This window comes from Spea bombifrons, chromosome 8 (genome assembly GCF_027358695.1).
Source record: "Spea bombifrons isolate aSpeBom1 chromosome 8, aSpeBom1.2.pri, whole genome shotgun sequence".
Lineage (NCBI taxonomy): Eukaryota > Metazoa > Chordata > Amphibia > Anura > Pelobatidae > Spea > Spea bombifrons.
The window spans coordinates 14,650,771-14,677,295 of record NC_071094.1 but is presented as its reverse complement, the minus strand read 5'-3'; the positions used below and the strand labels follow the sequence as shown (position 1 = coordinate 14,677,295).

General features: G+C 42.5%; 1 protein-coding gene across 1 annotated transcript in view; it reads left to right on the top strand.

Annotated features, from left to right (window-relative positions):
- Positions 1-26,525, top strand: part of BRINP1 (BMP/retinoic acid inducible neural specific 1) — a 287,987-nt gene that overhangs the window by 247,638 nt on the left and 13,824 nt on the right. Inside the window, exon 7 of the mRNA XM_053473899.1 lies at positions 14,865-15,087. Coding sequence (XP_053329874.1) covers positions 14,865-15,087 — 223 coding nt within the window. The remainder of the gene's footprint in view (positions 1-14,864; positions 15,088-26,525) is intronic.

Below are 26,525 nucleotides of genomic sequence, written 5' to 3'. Positions count from 1 at the left end.
AATACTTTTTTTTTTTTAATATGGCAAGCCGATCCGGCATATTAAATAAAAAAATAAGGATTAAAGTAGCTTTGGCCGGCGGCATCAGTACATTTCCAGCAATCTGATGGCCGCCTAGTGATGATGAGACTGAGAGCAGGGTGAGGGGTGAAAGCTCCGCCCCCTCGCACTCAGACTGCTGGAACACCGGATGTCGTATCACTGACATCCTGTTAGCATAGAAATCATCAGTCTGCAGCTACCAGAGGACGGAGGACAAGATGAAAAAGCCCCAAAGTGGAAGAAGTAGCAGGTCATTAAACAAATTTATTTTTTGTACAAACTGTATAATATTTTTTTGTATTTTTTAAAAACAAAAACAATCGGTATGTGTGTGTATGTAAGCGTGTCCATGGGGGACAAACAACATAATGCTTTTTTCAATTATTAATTATTCTTAAATGATTAAACAAAAAAAAAGAAATCTCTGTGTCTGTATGTGTTCACAAGTTCAGCTCCCCAGTGCCACCTCTGTCCCCTTTCAGCCCCCCCATGTCATCGCTGTCCTAATTCAGCCCCCCCAAGTAATCTCTGTCCCCAATCAGCCCCTCCCAGTGCCACCCCTGTCCCCATTCAGCTCCCCAGTTTCACCTCTGTCCCCATTCAGCAGGCAAAGTTCCCCATGATATGCCTTTTAACCCCCTGTATGCCACCCTGCCTCTATAAATGCCTTATACCCCCCTATATGCCACTCTGCCCCATGATATGCCTTTTAACCCTCTATATGGCAGAGTGGCGTATAGGGGTATAAGGCATTTCTGGAGGCAGAGAGGCATATAGGGGGTTAACTGGGGGGGGGCAGGTTGGCAAATTAAAGGAAATAAAACCAAAAAACCAAAAATGTAGATAGTGAGAATGGGGGGTAGGGAGAGGGTAGATAGCCTGAGAAGAGGGGGGGGAGGGTAGATGGTGTGAGAGGGGGGTAGATTGGGTGGGGGGCCCTTAACATATTTTCGCACCGAGGCCTCTAGTTATGCCCCTGACTAATGGCTAGGACTGGGACATCTCTCTGTGACACTGGAGAGGCAAAAAACTCACCAGGGGATAAAATTTACTGTTTTAAAAAAAAAATAAATCTCAGAGCCTTTCCAGGAAATTCTGGAATCTATAACATAACTAAAAAAAAAAAATCAAACTCAACAACAGGACTGGACTGGCCCACCGGGATATCGTAAAATTTCCCGGTGGGCCAGTTGCTCCGTGGGCCGGTCGCGGGAGACAAACCTTCAAAACAGCTGCTGAGTGGCTGCGAGCGGTATTGAAAGCGGCACCCAGGCCGCCTCCTCTCGGCGCCTAATGAAGTTAAGGGGGCCGGAGCACACACTGCACCGCCCAATGGCAGTGCCTCAGCACTTCGTCTCACGTCTTAAAAGGGGTGGGACGAATAGCTGAGGCACGACTATGCGCAAACACCGGCCCCTTTAACTTCATGAATGCCGGCCTACACCTGCCGCCCTCACCAGACACCAGAAGCAGTGGTAAGTCTGGGAGGGGGGGGGTGTTATATGGGGGCTTAAGGATTTTCTGGAGGTAGTGTGCCCCATGATATGCCTTTTAACCCCTTTCACGCCACTCTGCCTCTAGAAATGGATTGGGGGTATAAGGCATTTCTGGAGCAGAGTGGCAAGCCTGGGGGCAGATGTGCATAACTTGGGGGACAGGTTGGCAAATAAAAGGAAATAAAAACAACAAAAAATATCTTTCTCAATCACAGCTTTTCTTAAATATGAAAAAATAGTTTACATGAATTAATAAAGAAATAAAAGTTTCTTACAAGAATATCGTGAAGATCACTGTTTTGTTCCACTGAATAAAATGGAACTTTTTCATATCAAAATGTTTGCAGTAGCAAATGTTTTGATTCTATGATGTCTTTTAACACTTTTGCTTTCTGGCATTTTAATACAAATAATGTGATAAAAAGAATGTTTTATAGTTATTTGTATGGCAAATAGTGTGACTCGGGTATGTATAAGGGGTTCGTGTGGGTATAAGAGCTCGATCGTGAGATAAACTATATGGAGCTGGTCTCCAAATGTTTCCAGGGCTGCTTTTCATGCCAGCCCGGCCCTGCTCAACATGGACATTGAGGTTCCCGTAGATGACCTGTATGGGTTGTCTATAGTTAGGTTTTCCTGTGTTTCTCCATGTTTATTTTTACAAACTGTGTCGTATACTTTTTGTCTAAAATGTTTTCACCTTTGTTCATATTATTTTTGTACATAATCACTGTGACAGATTAAACTATTTAGTAATTCAGTTTCCATCTTTGTGCTTTAACTGAACTCTATTTTGAATGTGGTTCTAGGTGTTACCGAAGTGTCCATAAACTGTAGTCAGCTTCACACATAAATTGGTGGTGGCAGCGTATTACCAGTCTGGTCTGATATTTGTAGTGTTTGGAGTTAAGTGAGTGACCAAAAGGCTGGTATTGTTAACCCTGCACACTGATACCCTCTGTGCCAGGTTATCCGATAGATAGCTGTGACACTTATACATTGGTTAATAAAGTTAGAAAACTTGCTAATAATTTTTTTTTAAATGTACACATATACTTAGAAGACATGACATTTTTCTAATATTGTGGGTTTCACAAATAAAAATATGCTTGCAATTTTAAAATTACATACCACAATATAAAATACTCTTGCAACTTTAAAATAATCAGACGGCACAATTAAGGTTATACATGCCATTTTACTTGAAAACATCTTGAAACACTGCAATGTTTTGTCATTAAGTAAAGAGAACAGTCACATGGGTCTCATGTCTTGGTACAGTAGGTCAGAATCTCCAGAAAACACATAGCATAGGACATGTGTTCCCACAGGAGTAACCAAGTCCAGATGTGTTAGAAGCAAAAATTCTTACTTGATACCTTCCCGTTTTAGTCAGTAAAAATACTTTAAGCCGTCTCAGTCCAATGTCATCTGAGTCCCAGAGGACAGACTCATCCCACATTATAAGCCAGATCTGTATTTTGAAAATTGGGCATTTTTCTTAACAATACCTGGTAACAATACAGGGGAGTGTACTGGAATGTTTTCTTTATTAGTTGTATTTTTTTTTTATTAAAAAAAAAAGAAGAAATATTGGAATGATGTATTATCTATCCATAGTTTTGTGTTCTGCCACCGGTACCACCTGCATCTCTCTCATTGTCTTATTATGAATTGAAGTCATGCTGAAGAGGATAGTGTGTGGTTGCAAAGAGTGCACATTTTCAGAGACTCAGGAAACTGTTTTACCTCAACTCCAACCCTGTATCTTGGGACATTCTCACTTGCAGTACCTGCCCACACGTAGGCCAATAACCGTCTATCGCTAACCCAGCATACACCTGCTGTTTTGGGGACCATGCTGATGTTACCTTAATTATAGAAACAGAATCCTTAAGCTAGACTTTTGCATCTACCTGGGGTAGTCTAGACGATCAGTGTCAGAGGTCCTGTAGGGCACCTGTGGAGGTGTACCTACGTGTTATCAGGAGTACTGGTTTGTGAATGGCTTATTGAGAGACGTACATTTTTTAACAACAAATAAAGTACAAACATATACATTGGGCCTCTAAACAGGTATCATAGGGATACGGAATGAATGCCAATTTCCCACATCTAAATCAAAAGTAATAGGACTTCCAGGGGCGGAGCCAAGAGAGGCGGCCGCATTTTAACAGGTCAAAATAGGACCTTATATTCCCAGAGTAAACAATTATTAGAATATTTCTTATTTGAAAGGGCCCAACACCAATTAGAGCTCTCCAAATTCACATTGTATAGACGGGGCAATAAAGGGGGTAAGCTTTGGCTATCATGGCAAGATGATCTACAACAAGACACAATGTTAGTCATATTAGGACCCTGGGAGTGGAGCTGGGGTGCCGTCCCTTTGAACTTTGTAAACTGATTAATACTTATTATCAGCAGCTATATAAAGCTGCACCAGCAGATGACACAATGGAGGGTATTAAATTGCTGCAGCTGGCCAAATCCCCTAAATTAACAAATGAGCAAAGGTATTTACTGAATGCCCCAATGCAGGAGATGGAGGTGACAAAGGCCATTGAAAGACATAAAAGTGGCTGTCCCCGATGGTCACACCAGTGAATTTTATAAGATCTTGCGACCACAGGTATCTATACTGAGCTATTTAATAGAACTTTTGCTTGGAAAAAACACCTCTCCATACCCTTACCACTGGGAGAACAATGCTGCTTCTGAAGCCTAACAAACCGGCAGATAGGGTAGACTCCTTTTGGCCCATCACATTAATGAATCAGGATATTAAATTATTGGCAAAAATACTGGCAGATAGACTACAGGAAGTCCTTCCTCAATTGTTGCATATTTCACAGAGGGGTTTTGTGAGAGGTAGACAGTCGGTTTTGGGAATCTTTTTAGCAATAGCAGATATCTGTATGGCCTCTAAACATAAATCTAAATATTCCTGAGCCTTGAAGTGGAAAAGGCCTTTGACGGGGTGTCATGGCCACATTTAAAAAGAATCCTTAAATTTAAATATTTTGGGGCCCTGTTTCTAAATACCATATCGGCTCGAATATAGGCCGCACTTTTTTCCCCCACTTTAAGTCTTTAAAGTGGGGGTGCGGCCTATATTCGGGGTCTAGCGCCCGATGCTGCGCCGGGCAGGCAGCGGGGTTAGGATACAGATCCCCCGCAGCGGTGCAGGGGACCTGTATCCTACTGTCTGATACGCTCAGACAGCCTCCCCTGCCAGCACTTCCCCCCGGACTTACCGGAGCAGACTCCCGGGTGTCTTGCGGGGCCAGCGGCACCGGAAGTTGTATACGCGTATTGCGTAGATGTCCCCCGCCGGCCCCGCAAGACACCCGGGAGTCTGCTCCGGTAAGTCGGGGGGGGGGGGGCAGAGGAGGACAGTGGTAGCATATCTCGGGGAGGGAGGACAGTGGTAGCATATCTCAGGGAGGGAGGACAGTGGTAGCCTATCTCGGGGAGGGAGGACAGTGGCAGCATATCTCGGGGAGGGAGGACAGTGATAGCATATCTCGGGGAGGGAGGACAGTGGCAGCATATCTCGGGGGGGGGGCAGAGTGGCAGCATGTTTTTTTGGTGCTTTTTTAAAGAAAAAAAACGTTTTCTTTAAAAAAGCACCAAACTTTTAGGGTGCGGCCTATATACGGGGGCGGCCTATATCCGAGCCAATACGGTATATTTTGAATTATATACATCCCCTACCACTCAAATTCCAGTTAACGGTTTAGATTCAGAAGGCATAAAGATGAGTAAGGGGGGTTAGATAGGGTTGCCCTCTCTCCCCTCTACTATTCAACCTGGCTTTGAGCATGATTTGACAAAGGGTACTTTAACCCCTTAATGTCCATTGACGGGTCAGGCACGTCACGCAAAAACTTTTAGGTCAGGTACAATCACTTTCTTAGCTTAAACGGTGTTGCTGTAATGCCTCGATGTCCCATAAAGCCACGCTCGCTCCTGATATTATCCCACAATTGCAGGCCCTTAGGGAGCAACTGGCCACCCTCCTAGACAGTAAGATCAGACGCTCCTTTCTGCTGACAAGGAAATTGTTTTATGAATGGGGTGATAAGCCGGGCAAATTGCTAGCCGGAGCCCTCAGGGCGCAGAGGACTTCATCATTTATTTCCAAAATTAGAACTCCCGACGGATCGCTTAAACATGAGTCCGCCGAAATTGCCAAATGCTTCCACGCCTATTACAAATCCTTGTATAGCTTACCCACGCCGGGACATTCCCCATCACGCCTCACAGACTCTATACGCTCATATCTATGTAAAGATTTACCGTGGCGGCTAGCCCCGGAGGCCTTAGACACATTGAACTACGTTGAAACTGACCCCTAAAGGTAAAAGCCCGGGTCCAGATGGCCTCACTAGTGGTTATTACAGTCGCTTCTTCCCAGTGTTGGGTTCACACTTAACGAAACTCTTTAACCTGTTCGCTGAGGGTCAAATACCCGACCCTCGCTCTAACCTCGCTCACATCGTAGTCATCCCTAAGCCAAGGAAAGATGCAGAATGCTGCTCGAACTATCGACCCATCTCATTGATTAACACCGACCTTAAGTTAGCTAAAGTGATGGCCCTGCGCTTCCAACCGTTTGTCTCGTCTCTCATCCACAGGGATCAGGTCGGTTTCGTCCCATCAGGGTTTTAAACTTAATCACGTACGCTAATACACACAAACTTCCTCTAGCCCTGGTATCTATGGACGCCGAAAAGGCGTTCGATAGGGTGGCCTGGCCCTCCCTATTTCAAACCCTAGAATCTATTGGCTTAAAAGGTAACTTCCTTAATCAAATCAGAGCTTTATATGCTAATCCCTCGGGCCCAGATCAAAGTTAATGGCATCTTGTCTGACACCTTGCACATTACGAACGGCACAAGACAGGGTTGCCCTTTGTCCCCATTGTTATTCTTCCTGACAATGGAGCCTCTAGCCTGCGCGCTCCGGGCCAATCCGGACATCACCGGTCTTCCCATAGCTGACCATACTCATAAATTGGCTATTTATGCTGATGATATGTTATGCATAACGATGCAACCACACTCCTCCCTTATACATATCATTAAAGAACTCCACACATTTAGAAAGATCTCCAATTATAAAATAAACTTCCAAAAGTCTGAAATTTTGGGGATCAATATCCCCAACGCGCTTAGAGATCGACTGGCTAGATTGTTCCCCTTTAAATGGCAGACCTCGGCGATTAAATACCTGGGCATATGTCTCCCTGCCGATCTGTCTCACCTGCGACGCCTGAACTATGAGGCTTTATTGTCTTTGGTCCTTGTGGACCTCCGTAGATGGGCGGTTCCACACATATCGTGGTTTGGTCGCATCGGGGTACTGAAAATGTCCATCCTCCCGAAATTCCTCTACCTCCTCCAATGTATACCAATCTTCCTCCCTAGGACCTATTTTAACCCCTTGACTGCTAACGACGGCATGGTGCCATTGCTAGCAGTCCCAGTCAGGTGCTAACGATGGCACCATGCCGTCGCTAGCACTATCTTACCTTGATGGAGGACCCCCATCACCACCTACCCCGGCGATCTGCCCCTCATATTGAAGGGCATCACTGGGACCACCTGATCCGGCCGGTGACGTCGCGTGTAATGACGCGATGACGTCACCACGCAACTTTATTGAAAACTGACAATTGTCAGTTAAAGAGGTATGGGGGCATGTTGCTTAGATGCCTGTATCTACCGTTGGAAAGGTAATCGCCTCACCTTTCCAACGGTATAATGCTTGTGAAAAAAGAATAAAAAATATTAAGTAAAAAAAAATAAAAATGTACAAAAAAAGTAAAAAAAATGATTTGGGGGTCTCTAAAGGCAGATAAATAAAGATCAAAATTGCCTAGAGACCCCCAAATTAAATGATCTAAACATAAACTAGTTTAACTTAAAAAAAAAAGTTTAAGTATTCTAGCTAAATGATCACTGTGGTAGCCAATGTTACCACAGTGATCATATAGCTATGAAAAAGTCACATTCCCTTTTTAAAAATGGCCGATACTAAATTTTAACCTCATGATCCCTTTGATCATGGGGTTAAATTTAGCCAATGGTAGAGGAAGGCAATTTTTGAAATCCTGATGAACTGCAAATATTATTAAAATCAGCAATTTCGCCTGTGCGGTACGTGAGTAACCATCTCATCGCTGGAGCGCCTTGCATTTTTACTGCAAAACTTATTTTTGCTGTAAAAGTGATTTTTTTTCTCCCTTTACAATCATTTCTTTGGGATTGTAAGGAGAAATAATGGTGTGTGCTTCTGTGAGTGAATGTATGGAAAGTATGGTGTGTGCTTCTGCGAGTGAATGGAGATATGAAAGGCGTGTGAGTGGTCAGTAATTAGGGTTGAAGCCTTGACGTGGCATGACTTAGGCAAGTCCAATTTTCCTTCCCATAATTTTACTTGTTCAATATGCACACCGACACCTTTTTTTGGATTGAGAAGGCCACAGCTTTATTAACATGAGATATAAAAATATTAACATGAGTGGATAAATATATCAACATATATTTCCATAATACCACCACTGGGGGAAAGACCGGTAACCCTGTCACCCACGGCTAAGCACCAGCCCTAAACCAACTGATATTTTCTAACCCCCTAGCCGCAAAACACCAGCTCAGAGGGCCCAATGTACTAAACCAATAAGTACCACCACCTGCTGGCTAGCCGTTGAAGTGACCCCATTAGCAACAAACAATTCTATTAACTAGGCCGGACCTCCCCCCCCACCTTATTTATCCACCCCTTCACCGCCAATAGTTGGCTGTGACAAAAACACATCATGAACCCCCACCAATAAACAGGGCGGGCGGGTGGGCGTGTTCAGCAACAAGGTTAGCTAGTTAACTGAATGAATATGCCATGTGCTCAATCAGGTACCTTTTATACCTTTTCCAAATCTGGTGACCTCTGCTTCACCTCCCTACCACCTTTTAACAATCCTGCTAATTAAATTGTTAACCTCTTCATGGTCAGGCTGTACTGCCCCAGTCATGCAGCCCTTCAACTAATTGTTTCCAGGGCTTCCATTACTGCTCACGTAAGAAGTAAAATTATGGCACAAAAAGTACATATTTGCAAAAACTACACCCCTTGGCGCATCAAATGAGGGGCTGCATGTGTTTCTAGTACAAACCTGGAGTGCGCAAGACACAAATGAACATGTCGTTATGGTTAGAAAAAACATATTTTCTAGCCAAAGCGACATATTTCATCATTATTTGTGCACTCAACTTTTGTCCTAGAAATACATGTAGCCCCTCATTTGAAGCTCCAAGGGGTGTAGTTTCTTGATATATGTACTTTATGTACCCTAATTTAATTTCCCAGATGTCCAGACCACTTTAACTTCAGATATGGCAGATTGGAGAATCTTGTTAAAAAATTGTCTTAAAACATTTAGGGGTGATGCCTGCATTTAGACAGCTCTAGACAGCTGGAAAGTTAACTTATGGTACATAAAGTATATATTTTCAGAAACTACACCCCTTGGCGCATCAAATGAGGGGCTGCATGTATTCGTAGCACAAGACTGGAGTGCGCAAGACATAAAGGAACTTGTCGCTTTTAATTTTTTTTTTATTTTATTTTTAGAAGTGTGATATTCACTTATTTGTTGTGCACGTCAGATTTGTGATACAAATACAACTAAGACCTCATTTGCTGCAGCTGGGGGTGTAGTTTCTAAAAATACATACCGTATTTGCCCGATTATAAGACGAGGTTTTTTTCAGAGCAAATGCTCTGAAAAATACCCCTCGTTTTATAATCGAGGTCGTCTTCTAATCAGACCTCAAAATGTCCGCTGGGGCCATGCTACTTACCGGGCTTTGATCGCGAGCAGCAGGAGAACAAGAAGCTAGCAGCGTGTCACATAACTCTGCCTCCCCCCTCCTTCCTCTGGGGGCGGGGCCAGAGAAGTTGCATGCACAGCCGGGCCCCTGCAGAAGTCTTCGAGTGGGAGATCTGCAGTTCAGGTAAGGGGGTGGGGGAGGGTTTTTGTGATTAATGTGTGAAGTATGTGTGATTAATGGAATGAATGAGTATTTAAATGTTTGTGAATGAGTGTGTGTTAGTATGGATGTGTAAGGGTGGTGGTGGTGGTAGCATGGCATAGGGAGGCTGTACTCACACCCCTATCATCCTCAGGTTCCAGCATGTACTGGCTGCCTTGGCTTGATAGGAGTGTGATTGCTGTTAGCAGATATATATATATACCTCCAGAAATGCCTTTTAACCCCCTATATGCCACTCTGCCCCATGATATGCCTTTTAACCCCCTATATGCCACTCTGGCATATAGGGGATTAAAAGGCATATCATGGGGCAGAGTGGCATATAGGAGGGTATAAGACATTTCTGGAGGCAGAGTGGCATATAGAGGGTTAAAAGGCACATCATGGGGCAGAGTGGCAAATAGGGGGTATAAGGCATTTCTGGGGGCAGAGTGGCAACCCTGGGGGCAGATGTGCATAACTGGGGGGGCAGGTTGGCAAATAAAAGGAAATAAAAAAATATATATTTTTCTCAATCATAGCTTTTATTAAATATGAAAATATTGTTTACATGAATTAATATTTACTAGTAAAACTTTTTTTTCCTATAGGGTAGTCTTATATTCAGGCTTTTTGTTTTTTTCCTAAATTAATATTTAGATTTTGGGGGGTCGTCTTATAATCAGGGTCGTCTTATAATCGAGCAAAAACGGTAGTTTTGTTGGCATATTTTAACATCCCAGGCAGCTAGAGCTGTTTAATTGAGGGCAGCCATGCATTCAATTTAAAGATGTCTTTTGTGATAGTCTAATAAATTTAACTTTTAGCTATAAAATATTAGAAAAACACAGTCTACTGTTCTCAATTTCTGTTTATTTTAGACCGGTTACCTTCTACAAATATTTAGCAACACAGCTTTTGATATTAGAGTTTAGAAAAATAACATTATGAACTAGTTTTTATTGAGTCGGAAGTGAAAAATTGCACTTTTTTCCAATTTTTGGCTTTATTTTGCAAACCTAATGAGACATACACATATAAAAATGGTATATTTGGAATCTGCTGGGTGTGCTGAAAAAAACAATATATGGTTTGTATAGTTTATTCCCAAGAAATTTACTTCTAAACGCGTTTAAACGTGAGATGCACCAAAATGCCGAAAACCAGCTTAGCACCAGGGTGGGAAATGGCTTAGCAGCCAAGGGGTTAAGGCCTGCCACAGAATTTTTCGGAGATATGTTTGGGGAGATCGTAAACCTCATTTATACACCTGGTAAGGCCCAAACATAGGGGCGGCCTCGGTGTCCCCAACATTGAGTGGTACTGGATGGCGTCCCACCTTCGTCGCGTTGTGGAGTGGTCGTTGGAGGTCCCGAAGCTGTGGGTCTCCCTAGAGAATTCTTTTATGTTGCATCACATTTCGGCGGTTCCTTGGCTGCCGGCCCACCTTCAACACCTATCCCCGCCGACCCACCCCACAATATCGGCTGTGTTGCGTGTCTTGACCTCCCAGGGCCTTCTCATGACCTCGCCCAGTCCGTTGTTTCCCATCACACATAATCCTGCTTTACCCTCTGCCACTCAAACTCACCTTAGGGCTCTCAGCGCACAGCTCAAGGTTAAACATATCAGACTGCATCTGCTTCTTCAGGGTGCGGAATTTCGAGCCCTGAGGGACTTGCTCCGACAAGCTCCTCCCTCCTTTCAGCTTACCTTTTTACACCACCAACTTAAACACTACGCCTCCACTCTTTTACCGAACGCCCATCTTACCAGGCCGCTGACCAACTTTGAAAAACTCTGTATATCACCTACTGAGCCGTCCCACCTTCTTTCCCATATTTACGCACTATTGATTGATGAATTCTGTACCGGCAAACCGTTTTTCCTCAGCCTCTGGGAAAGGGACTTGTCCATCCCGCTCTCGGAGCCTGAGTGGAATCAAATATTTCTGCTCACACACAAGGGGTCTATCTCCAGCAAGGTTCAGGAGTGCTCCTTTAAGCTGCTGTTGCGCTGGTACAAGGTCCCACGGGACTTGCACCATTATTTGCCCCAAATATCCCCGCTGTGTTGGAGATGTGAGGCCGCAGACGGCTCTTACTTACATCTCTGGTGCGATTGCCACGACATCCGTCCCCTTCTGGGAGACAGTCAGTGCGGTAATCAGGGAGGTGGCTGACCCCGACTTTGAGCCTTCTCCTGCGATACTCCTTTTACATCATACCCAGTCCTCCTTTGGCTCCTATAAACGGTCCCTGTCCTTACAACTGATCCAGGCCGCGAAATCCGTCATCCCCCGATTTTGGAAAAGCCTGGGTCCTCCCCCCATCAGTGCCTGGTTTTCTAGGGTTAACTACACCTACCTTATGGAAGATTTGGTGGCCATTTCCAGGGGGAGGGAGTACAAAAACGACCTCAAGTGGCTTCCGTGGACGGCCTTTATTTCTTCTCCTTGTATGATTGACCTGGGTTTCGGTACTCCTTTGCGGTCCTAATACCCCTACCATCTTTCCTGTCATCATGCCCCCCGTCCGCCGGGGCCCATGTCGTTGTAATCGTCTTCCATCTGTAGAGCTCACCTGCATGACTTCTTTTAACCGAGATACCTCCGGTAGTTCGGCTGTGCAATGTATTTGTTTTATTTTCTTCTTCTTCCGTTTGTTTTAATTTTTGTTCTCTTCTTATTACAATTGTACGTTGTAATTTTGCGGTCCTTATCGCACCTCGATTTCTCCTCTGCTCTTTGTTCCATACCTGTGCATGTACTGTAATTGATGACCCTGGCATGCTGTTCAACTCAGGACCCCATCATGTTTCGATTGTCATGTTTACTGTATGATATTCTCCCACGGGTCCTTGGTCGCACTCAACTCAACTCTGTATTATGTTGTGCATATTATACAATGTTGCCACTGTGTGTATCTACTCTGTCAGTGGGCATATTTTCAATAAAGGAGAATTGACTAAAATATTTAAAAAATAATTTAAAAAATAATAAAAAAAAGATTAAAAAAATTAGAAAGTGGTAACATTTAAAAACAATTATACATCAGAGGAACCATCCAGTTCCAACTAAATGTACATAAAGTCCAAAAAGAATAAAATAAATAAAATAAACGTCATCCCAAAAAAATGCCCTCACGTCGCCACAATTGTGGTGATCGCGGGGGCCCTGCTGTCCCAGAGCCCCCCTAGCCTTCGATCACTTCGACGGAGCGATTCTGTAGGTAAACCGACGATCGCGTTTTCAGCTGCCACAGGCAGCTTCAGGGAAGGGGGTTTTTTGTTGATTGGGTCCCCACACAACATTCCCCTGCTGCTCGATCGCTCCATAAGAACAACAGTGTGGCGTTAACCCCTTAAATGCCGCAGCTTTTTAGGGGTTAGAACTCATTTGGAACGGGGCTGGGCTCCAATGGAGCATCAGCATTGAAAGAGTAAAAAAAAAAAGTCCAGGGTGCTTCCAGGTCACCCCAGGTGCTTCCAGAGTTTGGTAACTGCAGCAGTTAAAAACTCTTGGCCAAAAGGAGTGGTCTGATTATAATGACAGCCCCTGGATGACCCTGCCCTAAAAAGAGAGAGGGGGCATATAGTGTAATTTTGAAAAAAAACTAATTATTAATAAAGCATACATAATTATTACCTGATCACTTGTCAGTGCCATTTAAGTCACTGATTATTGATCGGTCTCCCTGATCGATGTCAGTGGCCTAATCTTGTCACTTACAAGTGATCTGATAAAGAAATATTTTTAAAAAGTTTAAAAACTGAAATGTGCATGTTCCAGTTTTGACTTATCTATGCATATGGGGTATCTCTGCACTCGGTGGGGGGGGGGTTGTTACTGAACACAAATTAAGACCTATTTTGTTTTTTCACATATCCACTCCGAAAAATAAACATGAAACTGCAAAGTGAATGTGAAAAATGTATTCTTTTTTTTGTTACACTAACTTTGGAAGGCACTGGTGTGGAATCAGCTGCATAGGATAGGCTAATATGCCCCTAACTAGATTCCCTGAGCTGTCTAGTGTTTGGGTGCAGAAAATCAAAAAATACTCCTAGAATACTTATACACAGACAACTGAGGAAACACAACACACTTTAGGAATTCATTTTTTAATATAGCATTGTGTATACTATACATATTTTGGGTCACTGTACCTTTCCTGCATAGGGAGTATTTTGGAGCTGGAAAATAGACTAATGGTTTGGTTGGTCTTATTACACTGCACCCATGCACATTTCTATACAACAGCTTCTTTCTTAAATTTTATTTAGATTTTGCTCATGTTTGCTTGGCTATATTTTACTTCTGTTTGTTTGGCTATATTTTACTTGTGTTTGTTTAGCACTATGACTAATATATAAAGATGGATTGTGTTCCACATTAATGGGGTGCTGCACATGATGTGCTGTAGTGTAACAAAATACCGGTAATCCAGATCACAGCTCCCTTTCCTATTCATAGATCATAAATAAAGCACATGACTGTCCGACAACTTTCTGACCCCAACACAGAACTAAGTTCTCCAGCAGTGATCCTTGGAGATTTTTTTGGACACTCAAACCATCATCTTCACAGTGCATTAAATTAATATAGACACACCTCTTCCAGGTTGATTCATGACATTCTAGTTGACTGTATTTTATTGATTATAGCCCTGATAGTGAAAATGTGCATTTGCTATTTTTTTTATAGCCGCTTTCCATTCTGTGAAGCTTAAAAACCTTTTGCCGCACATCACCGCTATATTCCTCGGTCTTACCAATTGTGATGAATCACTAAGGACATTTGGCCTATGTGTAACCTAATATTTATACCCCTGTGAAACAGGAAGTCATGGTTGAACTATTTCCTGTTCCTAGTCACCAAGGTGTACTAAAGAAAATGTAAAATCAATGGGAATATACTAAAAATATACCTTTTTTCATATGAATTCATAGGGGTGCCAATAATTCTGTCACACATATTGTTCACAATTTATTTTGTAAGATAAACCTGGGTTGTGTTTGTAATCGTTTGATATCCATGAGAGTGGATTATTTTTGTGTATTTTTTAAAGAAAAAGATCAAAGGGTTAAACAATAAAGGCAACTTTTCACACCTTTTTTTCTCATATTTACCAAGGGTGCCAATATTAGTGGAATGCACTGTATATTTTATACTATTAATTAAAAAAAGAGTGGTATGCTGCATTTATGGACAAATACTTAGAATCAGGGATTTAATGAATCTGATGGATGCCAATATAAATTCCTATTTTCCATTGTGCTTCGATAGGTGAATTTAAATCCTTCATGAGACATTTGCCAAGCAATCACTTCTTGAGCATTGGAGCAATTCATCAGCAATGGGGCAATGACTGGGAACTACAGGGTCGCTACAAATTACTGCAGAACACACTAGAAATACAGAGACAGAAGATGCAACGCACAACGCGAAAAGTCTTTGGACTAAGTCTTCGATGTCGACATAACCCCAACCATCAAATACCCAGAGAGAGGTAAAGTGTTTGAGAGAATTAATGAGTACTAGAGTGGCACATAGTCAATGCAATACAAAATAACATGGCTTCAAGATATTTGCCAATGACTTCACTTAGTAGGTGATTTGGCTGGATCTCAACATGTGTTTCATAATGACATAAAGGATTGCAAGTTCAGTCACTGTTACTATGATACACCAGTGTTGCATTCTTGTGTAGTATTTTTATGAAGTTCAATGCGTTAAAATTGTAAGTTCAATTGCTGATCATTAGTGCCACATTTCAAATATTTAACCCTATGTTTAACCCTCAGTCATGATCTATCTGTGTAGTTCATGATTACTAAATACAATATTGATTGTTAAATTGTGCTTATACACTCCATTGGTATTCTGGGTTCCTGGGCGGAACAAGAGAAGAGACGCTGTGTGCGAGCAACGTGAAGGCAGCCTTGCGGGAGTGCGCGGGATTACTGGGACCTGCAGGTACATTGCATGACCGCCAGAAAACACCCGAAAAACCGCCAGCACCACCCGAAAAACTGCTCACACGTTTTTTGCAGTCCTCTATGGGGAAACACAAACTTTAAGAATTACTCTTTGAATACATCATTTTGTACACTGCACATCTCCTTTTGGGTCACTGTACTTGTGACTGTAATAGTGTCCAACAAACCGGACACTATGATGCCAAGAAAACTTAAGAGCCTTACCCGTTCTCGGACCGTACGTGTTATCAAGACTAGAACAGGTTGCCTGACTTCCGACTCTGAAGCTATTTCGGAACGGTTCGCCGAGTATTACTCTTACCTGTATGATGGCAAGAAGACCACTTCCTCCCCGTCCCTTCCGATGGATCTGCAAAAGTTCCTTTCAGACTGTAAGCTCCCTTCACTTACCTCCTCGACACTTGCTGACCTTAATGATCTTATCACAGTAGATGAAGTTTTGGCAGCTCTGAAGATTTTTAAGAATTCGAAAGTCTAATATAAGTCTTTTGCTGTATAAGACATACAGCAAAAGACTTATATTAGACTTTCGAATTCTTAAAAATCTTCAGAGCTGCCAAAACTTCATCTACTGTGATAAGATCTGACCAATTTGTTTAAAACATTTCTCACGGGGGAGGCACGCCCATCCCCAGATAGGCAGAGGGCCAAGATAATGATGATTCCTAAAGAGGGTAAGGATCCATCCCTCTGTCCCTCTGTACCAGTTATAGACCCATCTCCCTCATCAATATAGATTTGAAACTTTTTGCCAAGGTCCTCGCCCTGCGATTGAATGGGGTCTTGCCTGACCTGGTCCACCCAGATCAGGTGGGCTTCATCCCGAGTAGGTAGGCCCTCCACTCGTGTCAGGAGTCCCTGGATGCTGAGAAGGCCTTTGACCGGGTGGACTGGGGGTATTTGTGGTCCACTATGCAGGCCTTTGGCTTTACTGGAGCTTTTTTTAGAGGTGCGCAAGCCTATAAGCCCTATAAGCTCAGTTTATTTGCCGACGACGTCCTGTTAGGTTTGGGAAGCTCTCAGGATATAAGGTTAACTCAGATAAGTGTGAAGCCTTGAATGTAAATCTTCCTTGTTCTATGGTGAAACTTCTATCCCTTAATTTTGCCTTAAGTGGCAGCCCCTATACATACAATCTCTGGGCATTAACATCACTCCTTCTCACCAACAGATGTATGCCGCTAACTACCCGCAATTAATCTTGAATCTGAATCGCGATTTGGTGACATGATCATTTTATGCTTTATCTTTAATGGGGAGAATTTATGCGGTAAAAATGACACTATTACCCATGCTGCTATACCTATTCCGCTCCAATTCTCTACCAATTTGAAGAAGGGACATAACCAGCCTTCAAGGGGCTATTGAGAGGTTCGTTTGGCAGGGCCGCAGAAGTCGGTTATCTAAAACCACCCTTTACAGACCAAAGACAGCTTGAGGGTTGTCTACCCCCTACTTTATGTATATTACATTGCAGCTCAGTTGGTGATGCTCTTGTCTCTCTCTGCGAATCCTTCCTCTACACCATGAGTCCAATTAGAATCGGATCTCTGCACCAGAGTACATCTGAAATGGCTTATGTGGCACTCCACTCTAGACAAATCAATGGTTTCCAACAGCCCCACCCTCCTCCACTCGCTTACCTTATGGTACCAAGTTTGACACAGGTATCAACTCACCAACATAGGCTCCAGGATGACACCACTATTCTAGAACCAGGAGTCCAATTAGAATCGGATCTCTGCACCAGAGTACATCTGAAATGGCTTATGTGGCACTCCACTCTAGACAAATCAATGGTTTCCAACAGCCCCACCCTCCTCCACTCGCTTACCTTATGGTACCAAGTTTGACACAGGTATCAACTCACCAACATAGGCTCCAGGATGACACCACTATTCTAGAACCAGGACCGCAGGTTACCGAGTTCGTCTATTTCAGTGGCGGGTCGCAAAAGGACTTGTCACGGTAGGAGATCTGCTCCAGAATAATAAACCCTACTCCTTCTGACAACTGCTGTCATTACACGAGATTCCCACGATGGAAACTTTCCGATTCCACCAACTCTCACATTATCTACATTTCTTTCTCAAACGCCATACGGAACACACATCAACATTTTATGAACGGGCGAGCCATCAATCTCATAAACCCAGTGGAGCAATCTCCCATATATATAATATAATATATATAATCATATTTTGGGGATCAAGTTTTGAATCCACCTTCTTTTGAACAGAGGTGGGAGGCAGATCTGGGTCAAACGCTTGACTCTTCCGAATGGGGTGAGATCTATGAGAACGTCTGGAAAGTCACTGCATGCACCCTCGTACAGGAGAACTGCTTTAAAGTACTTTCACATTGGCACCTTACACCTTTACCACTACACCATATGTTCCCGACACACTCTCCTCTTTGCTTTCGAGGCTGTGATGAAGAGGGGACCCCACTACATATATGGTGGACATGTCTTAAGCTTGCACCAATCTGGTCTCATTTTTTTGAAATGTTAAATGAGGCACTTGGAGAACAACTACAGCCTGAACCTTGGACAGCTCTTCTCTGTGGATGTTACCCATTGCATACTTTGACCAAACCAGCTCACCGTTTAATCTTTCGAATCTGTACAGCGGTCCGCCTCGCTATTGCCAAGGTCTGGAAGTGCCCCCACGATTCCCAACATTGAAGCTAAAACATCAAATATTTTCCACATTATCTGGGAACCTTGGCTAGAGGTTTACACCGATGCAAGCTAACATCTCGTGGATCTGAAGGAACGGTCACTGGAGGGCCTGATCTGGCCTGCAGACTGGGACTCTGAGGCATTACTAATCCCTACCTTTTTTCCTTCTCTTCCCTTTTTCCCTTCTCTTCTTCCTTCTCTTCTCTCTACCTCCTTTTGGTTCATTCTACTAAGGTGATTTCCACTGTTTATGCCATACCCTGTAATGGGTTTTGTCAGATATTGTGTGCTGTTAGCTTTTTGGTGTACGATCTGGGCCATGACTACGCAGGCATTGCCATCCGCAGCTCTTGACACCATGACTTTTGCTGTACCAGTTGAGTTTACCTCATGTTGTTATACCTTCGCTGTATATCTATACTGGATTTTCAGTCTGTGTGTATACTCGTCATCCACTATGATATGCCTGTTGTTAACGTCTACTTGGAAATCATTTCCTGTATTAATAAAATACTTCTTAAAAATGTTTTATGGCAATAGAAAATTGTATTAGGCTTGTCAGTAAGAGCAGATGTGGCCAGAATAGTAAACAAAAAGTTAGCATTTAGTAAATACAAAAAAACCCGAAGTGAGAAAGATACTCATCTGCCCTCTGTGTTGGCTCTAGACCAATTCATTTATATATAAGGTGTGGTAGCGGCTACATACTTTTAAGCTATGATTAAGAACTGTGAGGTTTGAAACACGTTGGCGTATCTTCTTTCAATCACTCGAGCACATCTCTTTTTTTGTCTATCATGTTTTAACTGGTCTCATTAAAATTTTGAAGTTTTAAACTCTTATTTTGTGGAGTGGGATTTTCTATCTGCATCGCTATATGGGTATTCCAGAAGCCGTTAGAGAAGAAATGATAGAACGTGCACATAGAACAGCAAAACCTACAAATATATCAGTAACGAAACCCAGGGATATGTTAATAAGCTTTAATTCCTTTTTTCTGCGTCAGAAAATACTTATGGCCTCAAGCAATTATGCTCCTAAAGTGGACAAATTTAAAAATCTATTATTTTTTCAAGATTTATCTTTATCAACTAGGCAAAAGAGATATGAATTTAAGGAAGTAACTAAAACACTCCGGGAACGTAATATTAGCTATACCTGGGGCTTTCCAGTAAAACTGCTTAGTAGGCGTGGTCATCATCAATTAATTAAGTTAACTACCGCCGAAGAAGCCAGACAATGGCTAAAGGATAATTCTACAAAAGACTAAAGGACTAACTTGGGACGCATGATAAATTAGGAGTGTTTTTTTTGTGTGTTTACAAAAAAAAGACGATGTTTCTATTCCCGACTTCTGGGCAGGCGCCCCTGCTGCCACGGCGCCCTGTGCGGCCGCACACCCCTAAGGCCGGCCCTGAATGCGATAAAAGCATTAAAAGTGTGCAAGGCTCCTGGTCCAGACGGCTATACGGCATTGTTTTATAAAAAGCTGATAAAGCAATTAGTACCTCACTTAACTAACACATTTAATGACATCAGCTCATCTAAGATCTTCCCGAACGGTATGCTCGAGGCAATCATTCTCCCCATCCCTAAACTAGGGTAAGACTCTACAAAAATTTCTAACTACAGACCAATTTCTCTGATTAACATAGATACTAAAATGTATTCATCAATATTGGCAGCTCGGTTGAGGCCCACTGCTAAGGTAATGGGCCATGGATTTAATTCAGACTGGTTCAGGATAAATAATGGGACCAGGCAGGGTTGTCCGTTGGTTTCCCTATTATATATACTTACCATCGAGCCTTTAGCGGCTAGAATTAGAAATAACGACCTAATTAAAGGCATAAGAATTGGTGAACTGGACAATAAAAGTAGCCTATATGCTGACGATGTCCTAATATCCTTGTATGACCCGATAATATCTGTAGACAGCTTGATGAGGGAAATTGCAATTTTCAGTGAATTTTCAAATTACAAACTGAATTCTAGAAAAACCCAAGCCGTCCTGGTGAATGTATCTGACCAGACAATCCTGAAGGAAACATGATTTTATTTGGGACACTAATAAGATAAATTATTTAGGAATAGATATTCCAATTAAAATATCTCAAATAATCAATGTTAACTTCAGTAAACTTCAAACTGACCTGATAAATAAAATTAAGGAGTGGATGGGACTATTTATTTCTTGGCTTGGGAGAATAAACGTAATTAGATCTTATATTATCCCTAAATGGTTATACCTACTACGCATGATTCCAGTTAAACTTCCGAATATGTGGATTCAAAACTTTCAAATTAACATTGAAAAATGTATTTGGGCAGAAAAAAAGTCGAGAATTTCAAAGAAAATTCTTTACGCCAGTAGAAATAAGGGGGGGCTGAATGTTCCCAGTCTAGGGAGATGTGTCCAGGCCAGTATGCTGACGCATATCTTGAAGCTACAATATCAGATCTGTAACAAAGAAAGCTGGTTTCAAATTGAGCAAGAACTGACAGGAATGTCAAACCTTGAATGTCTGTTATGGCTGCCTCACCATAAGGTAAAATCAATTAATAATAACGCTCTCCCTTTTTCTCTTAAAAGTTTGATAGAATTTTGGTCTTCTTGTAAGCATCGATTAGGGATCCAAGATAAAATTACTTTAACAGCGCCATTAGAAGTTCTTCAATATAATATTTCCCAAATACATCTTAGAAAGTGGCTTAATCTTAGGAATAAGAGAATTAAGGATATTTTGCTTACAAATAAAATAAAATCTTTCTTACAACTTTCTGAAGAATTTAATATTGGCAATTCGGAAGCTCTTAACGTCTTGCGGATCGGGTATTACTTATGTTCTCACCTATTTGATGAGAGTAAATCAGCATTGGGCCAAAAGATCATGGGCATGTTCTCCACAGAGGTAATTCCTAATTGTTTGAAAAAATTGTACCTTCTATTAGAAGATCTAGAAAAGCCATTTGTAAGTAATGCCTTGAGTTCTTGGCAACAGGATCTTAGTCTTCAAATAGACCATAAGCTTTGGGTTGGCAGCTTGAAGGAAATTAGCAAAGTCACGCATTGCTTAAACATGATAGAGCTTCATTATAAGATCATGCTACGGTGGTATATAACTCCAATTAGACAAGCTAAATTTAGCCATAGTGTGTCCCCGTTATGTTGGAGATGTGGGCTTGAGCTGGGCTCACTTTTCCACATATGGTGGGATTGTACAATGATCCAGAAAACATCCTTTGTCAATCTGATTATCTCATATAATATGAGGTTATACATTTTTCTTACTGAAGAATCATTGCCTGGTTGAATGAATGGAATGATACGAATGTTGAGTGTACTGTCTTACTCTCTTCTTCTTTTTCTTTCCTTTGGGGAATAGATCAGGAGTTTTATAGACCTCCTGGTTTACGTTGAGTTATGTGATGATTCATGATGTTAATTATCAGTGTATAATTGTTTGCTGTGACGGACCGACCAGGGACCTCAGGTTGCCCTCCCCGCCAAGAGCAACTTCTCCCTTCAGGACAATAATTCCCCGCAATCCGTAGGCATTATCCCCAAGCAAAGTAAAGGGATATCACTATCCAGTACCCAAATAACCAGGCAAGACTAGTCTTTAGGTACAACAAGAGGAGAACTGATTTATTTTAGACACCGATGGCTGGATATATCCAGCAAAACACACACATTAACATAAAAGAACATATTGGGATACAAAACGACCCCTTAATCTGCATCCCAGAGACAACAGGGGCAGTAAAGGGATTAACAATACAAAAGGATACAGATGCCACTAAAATAAGGAATACACATTGTCTTGATTAGATTATCTCCCAGACCTTAGTGTGCTGTGTGTAAACAGTTAGGAAATAAGGAAATAATAAAATACATTTTTTATTAATAACACACAAAAGGATAACAGGGGCCCATGGCAGGCTTCCGTGACATTTGCATTATTAATTGATTGGTATGATTCTATATACACTTGATATATTCGTTATATGTTGTTTTTATGTGAAACTTTGAATAAAAAATAAATAAATAAGGTATATGGTTTGATGAGGAAATTAGATGATATGATCAAACACATGGTATCTAAATGAAAAAAGTCCTTCTTGTCCTTAAAAAAAACAATATCTAACTTGTGTGGGTACACTAAATGGGTGAGGAGAAAATTACATCTAAACACGAGCACCTTGGCCCAAAGGGTACAAAAGGCCTGGTCCTTAAGGGGTTAATGAAATGACGTTACCTGACAGTTTGTATCTTACGTGCCTGGCCCATCATTGGGCGTTAAGGGGTTAGATATGAAGAAAAAAGGAACATGTGAATTAATATTTACTAGTAAAACTTGTTTAGGTATTAAAACCGAGTTTGACAAATATTGTGTTTGGATTCTTGTTCCTTTAAAATATAGCTTTTATCGTTATATCAGTTCATCTCTGCACTGGTGGCGCACCGATCCCGCAGCTGAATCAACTTTAGGAGACGGTCCTGGCGCTTGCTGGACTTTCTTGGGTGCCCTGACGCATTCTTCACAACAATTGAACCTCTCTCCTTGAAGTTCTTGATGATCTGATAAATGGTTGCTCTAGGTGCAATCTTTCTAGCAGCAATATCCTTGCCTTTTTGTGCAAAGCAATGATGACAGCACGTGTTTCCTTGCGGGTAACCATGGTTAACAGAGGAAGAACAATGATTTCAAGCACCGTCCTCCTTTTAAAGCTTCCAGTCTGTTATTCTAACTCAAGCTGCATAAAAGAGTGATCTCCAGCCTTGTCCTCAACCTGTGTTAACAAGAGAATCACTGACATGATGTCAGCAAGTCTTTTTGGGGCAGGGCTGAAATACAGTGGAATTTATTTTTGGGGGGATTAAGTTCATTTTCATGGCAAAGAAGGACTTTGCAATTGATTGCAATTCATCTGATCACTCTTCATAACATTCTGGAGTATATGCAAATTGCCATTATCTAAATTTAGGCAGCAGACTTTGGCCACGACTGTACAAACTGTATAGGGTTTGTTGTGTGCACCATCATCCATTCCCCCAAACTTTCAAATCACCTGCATCAGACCTACTCTGCTTCTACACTTATCTTATATCTAACTTAGCCTTCTGATTCCATGCTTGCTTAAACACCTTCCCTGTATTAACATCTACCACTTCTGCTGGAAGGCGCCCGTTTTAGAAGAGCTTCAATGGTGTTGCTGAAATGCCTCCATAGCGAGGCATTCAGCAACTCCGAACACCCACCCCAGGACACACTGTGACCACTCCAGAGAGCCACTGCGAGAGATTTTGCCACTCGCAAGATGGCAGTGCATCCTTTAAAAAAATTTAAAAAGTTTCCAAGAGGGTCTCTCCAGACCCTCCCAAGAACTCTGCAGTTACTGCATTCAACCATTTAAGTCAATGGAGTAATGTCAATGTGATTAGTAAAATAAAGTTAAAAAAATAATAATTCAACACACAGTCATTAATGTCTAAACCTTGGCAACAAACGTGAGTACACCCCTAAGTGGAAATGTCCAAATTGGGCCCAATTAGCCATATCCCCTCCCCGGTATCATGCGATCTCAGGTATGAATGGGGAGCAGCTGTGTCAAATTTGGTGTTATCGCTCTCACACTCTCTCATAATGGTCACTGGAAGTTCAACATGGCACCTCATAGCAAAGATCTCTCTAAGGATCTAAACAAAAAATAATGTTGCTCTACATAAAAATGGCCTAGGCTATAAGAAGATTGCCAAGGCCCTGAAACTGAGCTGCGGCACAGTGGGCAAGACCATACAGCGGTTTCACAGGACAGGTTCCACTCAGAACAGGCCTTGTCATAGTCGACCAAAGAAATTGAGTGCGCGTGCTCAGCGTCATATCTAGAGGTTGTCTTTGGGAAATAGACATATGAGTGCTGCAGAGGTTGAAGGGGTGGGGGGTCAGCCTGTCAGTGCTCAGACCATATGCCGCACACTGCATCAAATTGGTCTGCATGGCTGTTGTCCCAGAAGGAAGCTTCTTCTAAAGATGATGCATGAGAAAGCCGGCAAACAGTTTGCTGAAGACAAGAAGACTAAGGACATGGATTACTGGAACCATGTCCTGTGGTCCAATGAGACCAAGATAGACTTATTTGGTTCAGATGGCGTCAAGCGTGTGTGGCGGTAACCAGGTGAGGAGTACAAAGACAAGTGTGTCTTGCCTTGCTTAAACACCTTCACTGTATAAACATCTATCACTGCTGTAAGACGCCCATTTTAGTAGAGCTTCAATGGTGTTGCTGAAATTCCTTGATAGCGAGGCATTTAGCGACACCCAACACCCACCCCAGGACAAAGTGTGCCACACCATTACACCACCACCAGCCTGAACCATGGATACAAGCAGGATGGATCCATGCTTTCATGTTTTTTACGCCGAAGTCTGACCCTACCATCTGAATGTCGTAGCTGGAATCGAGACTCAACAGACGAGGCAATGCTCTTCCAGTCTCTCTGTCATGGCTGACCCGTGAGCTAAAAGGCTAAAAGGCTGGTTCCTAATAGCAAATAGCAACTCACACACACAAAGTCCGAGCGAGGTACAAAAGAAGAATCCAAAATCCAAGTCAGGTCACACGCAAATGGTCGGGGCAGGCTGCAAGGTACGCTGGTCAAAATTCACAAATGGAGGTCTGGTACACGGGTAGATAGGAACAGGAACGCTTAGGTATAGAGGCAACAATCAGCTTATAGTTGAGCACTGATTACTGAGTGAAAGGGGCTTCTATTATTTGAATTTGGTGCCAAAATGATGTCACACTGAGAGACATGGCAACGCGTACGTGACTCCTTCGTTGTCGGCGTCCATCAGCAGTAGGAAGGAGAGGCGTCTCCATAGAAACATGAGAGTGCGTCCTCCTTCCTGCTGGTCTCTGCCGGCAGTGGAGGGGGCGTGCCTGCACGAAGCCTCTGCTCGTGTCTGTGTCAGCGAGCAGAGGGGGAGAAGAAACCCGACACTGCATTCTGCCGACGCTGGAGCCAGGGAGAGGTCGAGTAGATTTATAACAGTACCCCCTCCCTAACGGTAACCTCTGGGAACCGATAGGACCGGGTTTAGATGGATGATCCCTATAAAAACATCGAACCAAGGTAGACACATGGAGCGAAGACGGAAGTTCCCAAGACCTATCTTTGGGTCCGTAACCTTTCTAATCTATTAAATAAAAAAGACGTCCCCCCCAAAACCGTGAGTCCAAAATGTTCTGCACAATATATTCTGGGTATCCCTCAATGGAAACAGGTGGAGGAGCTAACAAAGAGCATATGGTCATTCTATTAATCATTACCGGTTTGAGCAGCGATATGTGGAACACGGGATGGATTTTAAGAGACGATGGTAAGGCGAGATGATAGGTAACTGGATTAATACAATGTGTGACGGTATAAGGACCTATAAATCGAGGTCCTAGCTTTAAAGAGGGAATGGCTAACCTTATATGTCTAGTGGCCAACCATACTTTGTCACCTGGGTGATAGACAGGTACATCCCGTCTATGTTTGTCTGCTTGCTCCTTGTATCATTGTTGAGCCTGCAACAGATTGAGTCTAGCTGCTCGTAGGATGTTTTGCAAGATTCTCAACCTTTGTTGTGTCTCCGGCACCGGCACAGATGGAATCAGGGCAGGTAGGTCAGAAGGATGGTGTCCATATAGTAGGAAAAATGGAGTCTCTTGGGTGGACGCATATTATTATGTGCAAATTCGGCCATGGGTAACAAGGAGGACCAATCAGACTGAAGGTAATTAGTGAAGCATCGTAGATACTTTTCAGGACTTTGGTTTATTCTCTCAGTTTGTCCATTGGTCTGGGGGTGATAACCGGAGGACATGGCTTGGTCAATTCTTAGTCCTTTACAGAAGGCTCTCCAAAATTTGGATGTCAATTGGGAACCCCTATCAGACAGAACTTGGAGAGGAACCCCGTGTAACCGAACAATCTCTTTAAAAAAGGTTTCAGCTGTCTCCGCTGCTGAGGGAAGATATTGCAGAGGTATGAAATGTGCCATTTTAGTTAGCCTTTCCACTACTACCATAATTACAGTATGTCCATTGGAGTAGATCCACAATAAAATCCATTGAGACTGAAGACCATGGAGATTGAGGAACGGGAATGAGTTGTAATAAACCTTGAGGACTTTGGTGTGAAGGTTTATTGCGGGCACAGGTCTGGCATGTCTTTACATAGTCTTTCACAGTAAAAATCATGTGGGGCCACCA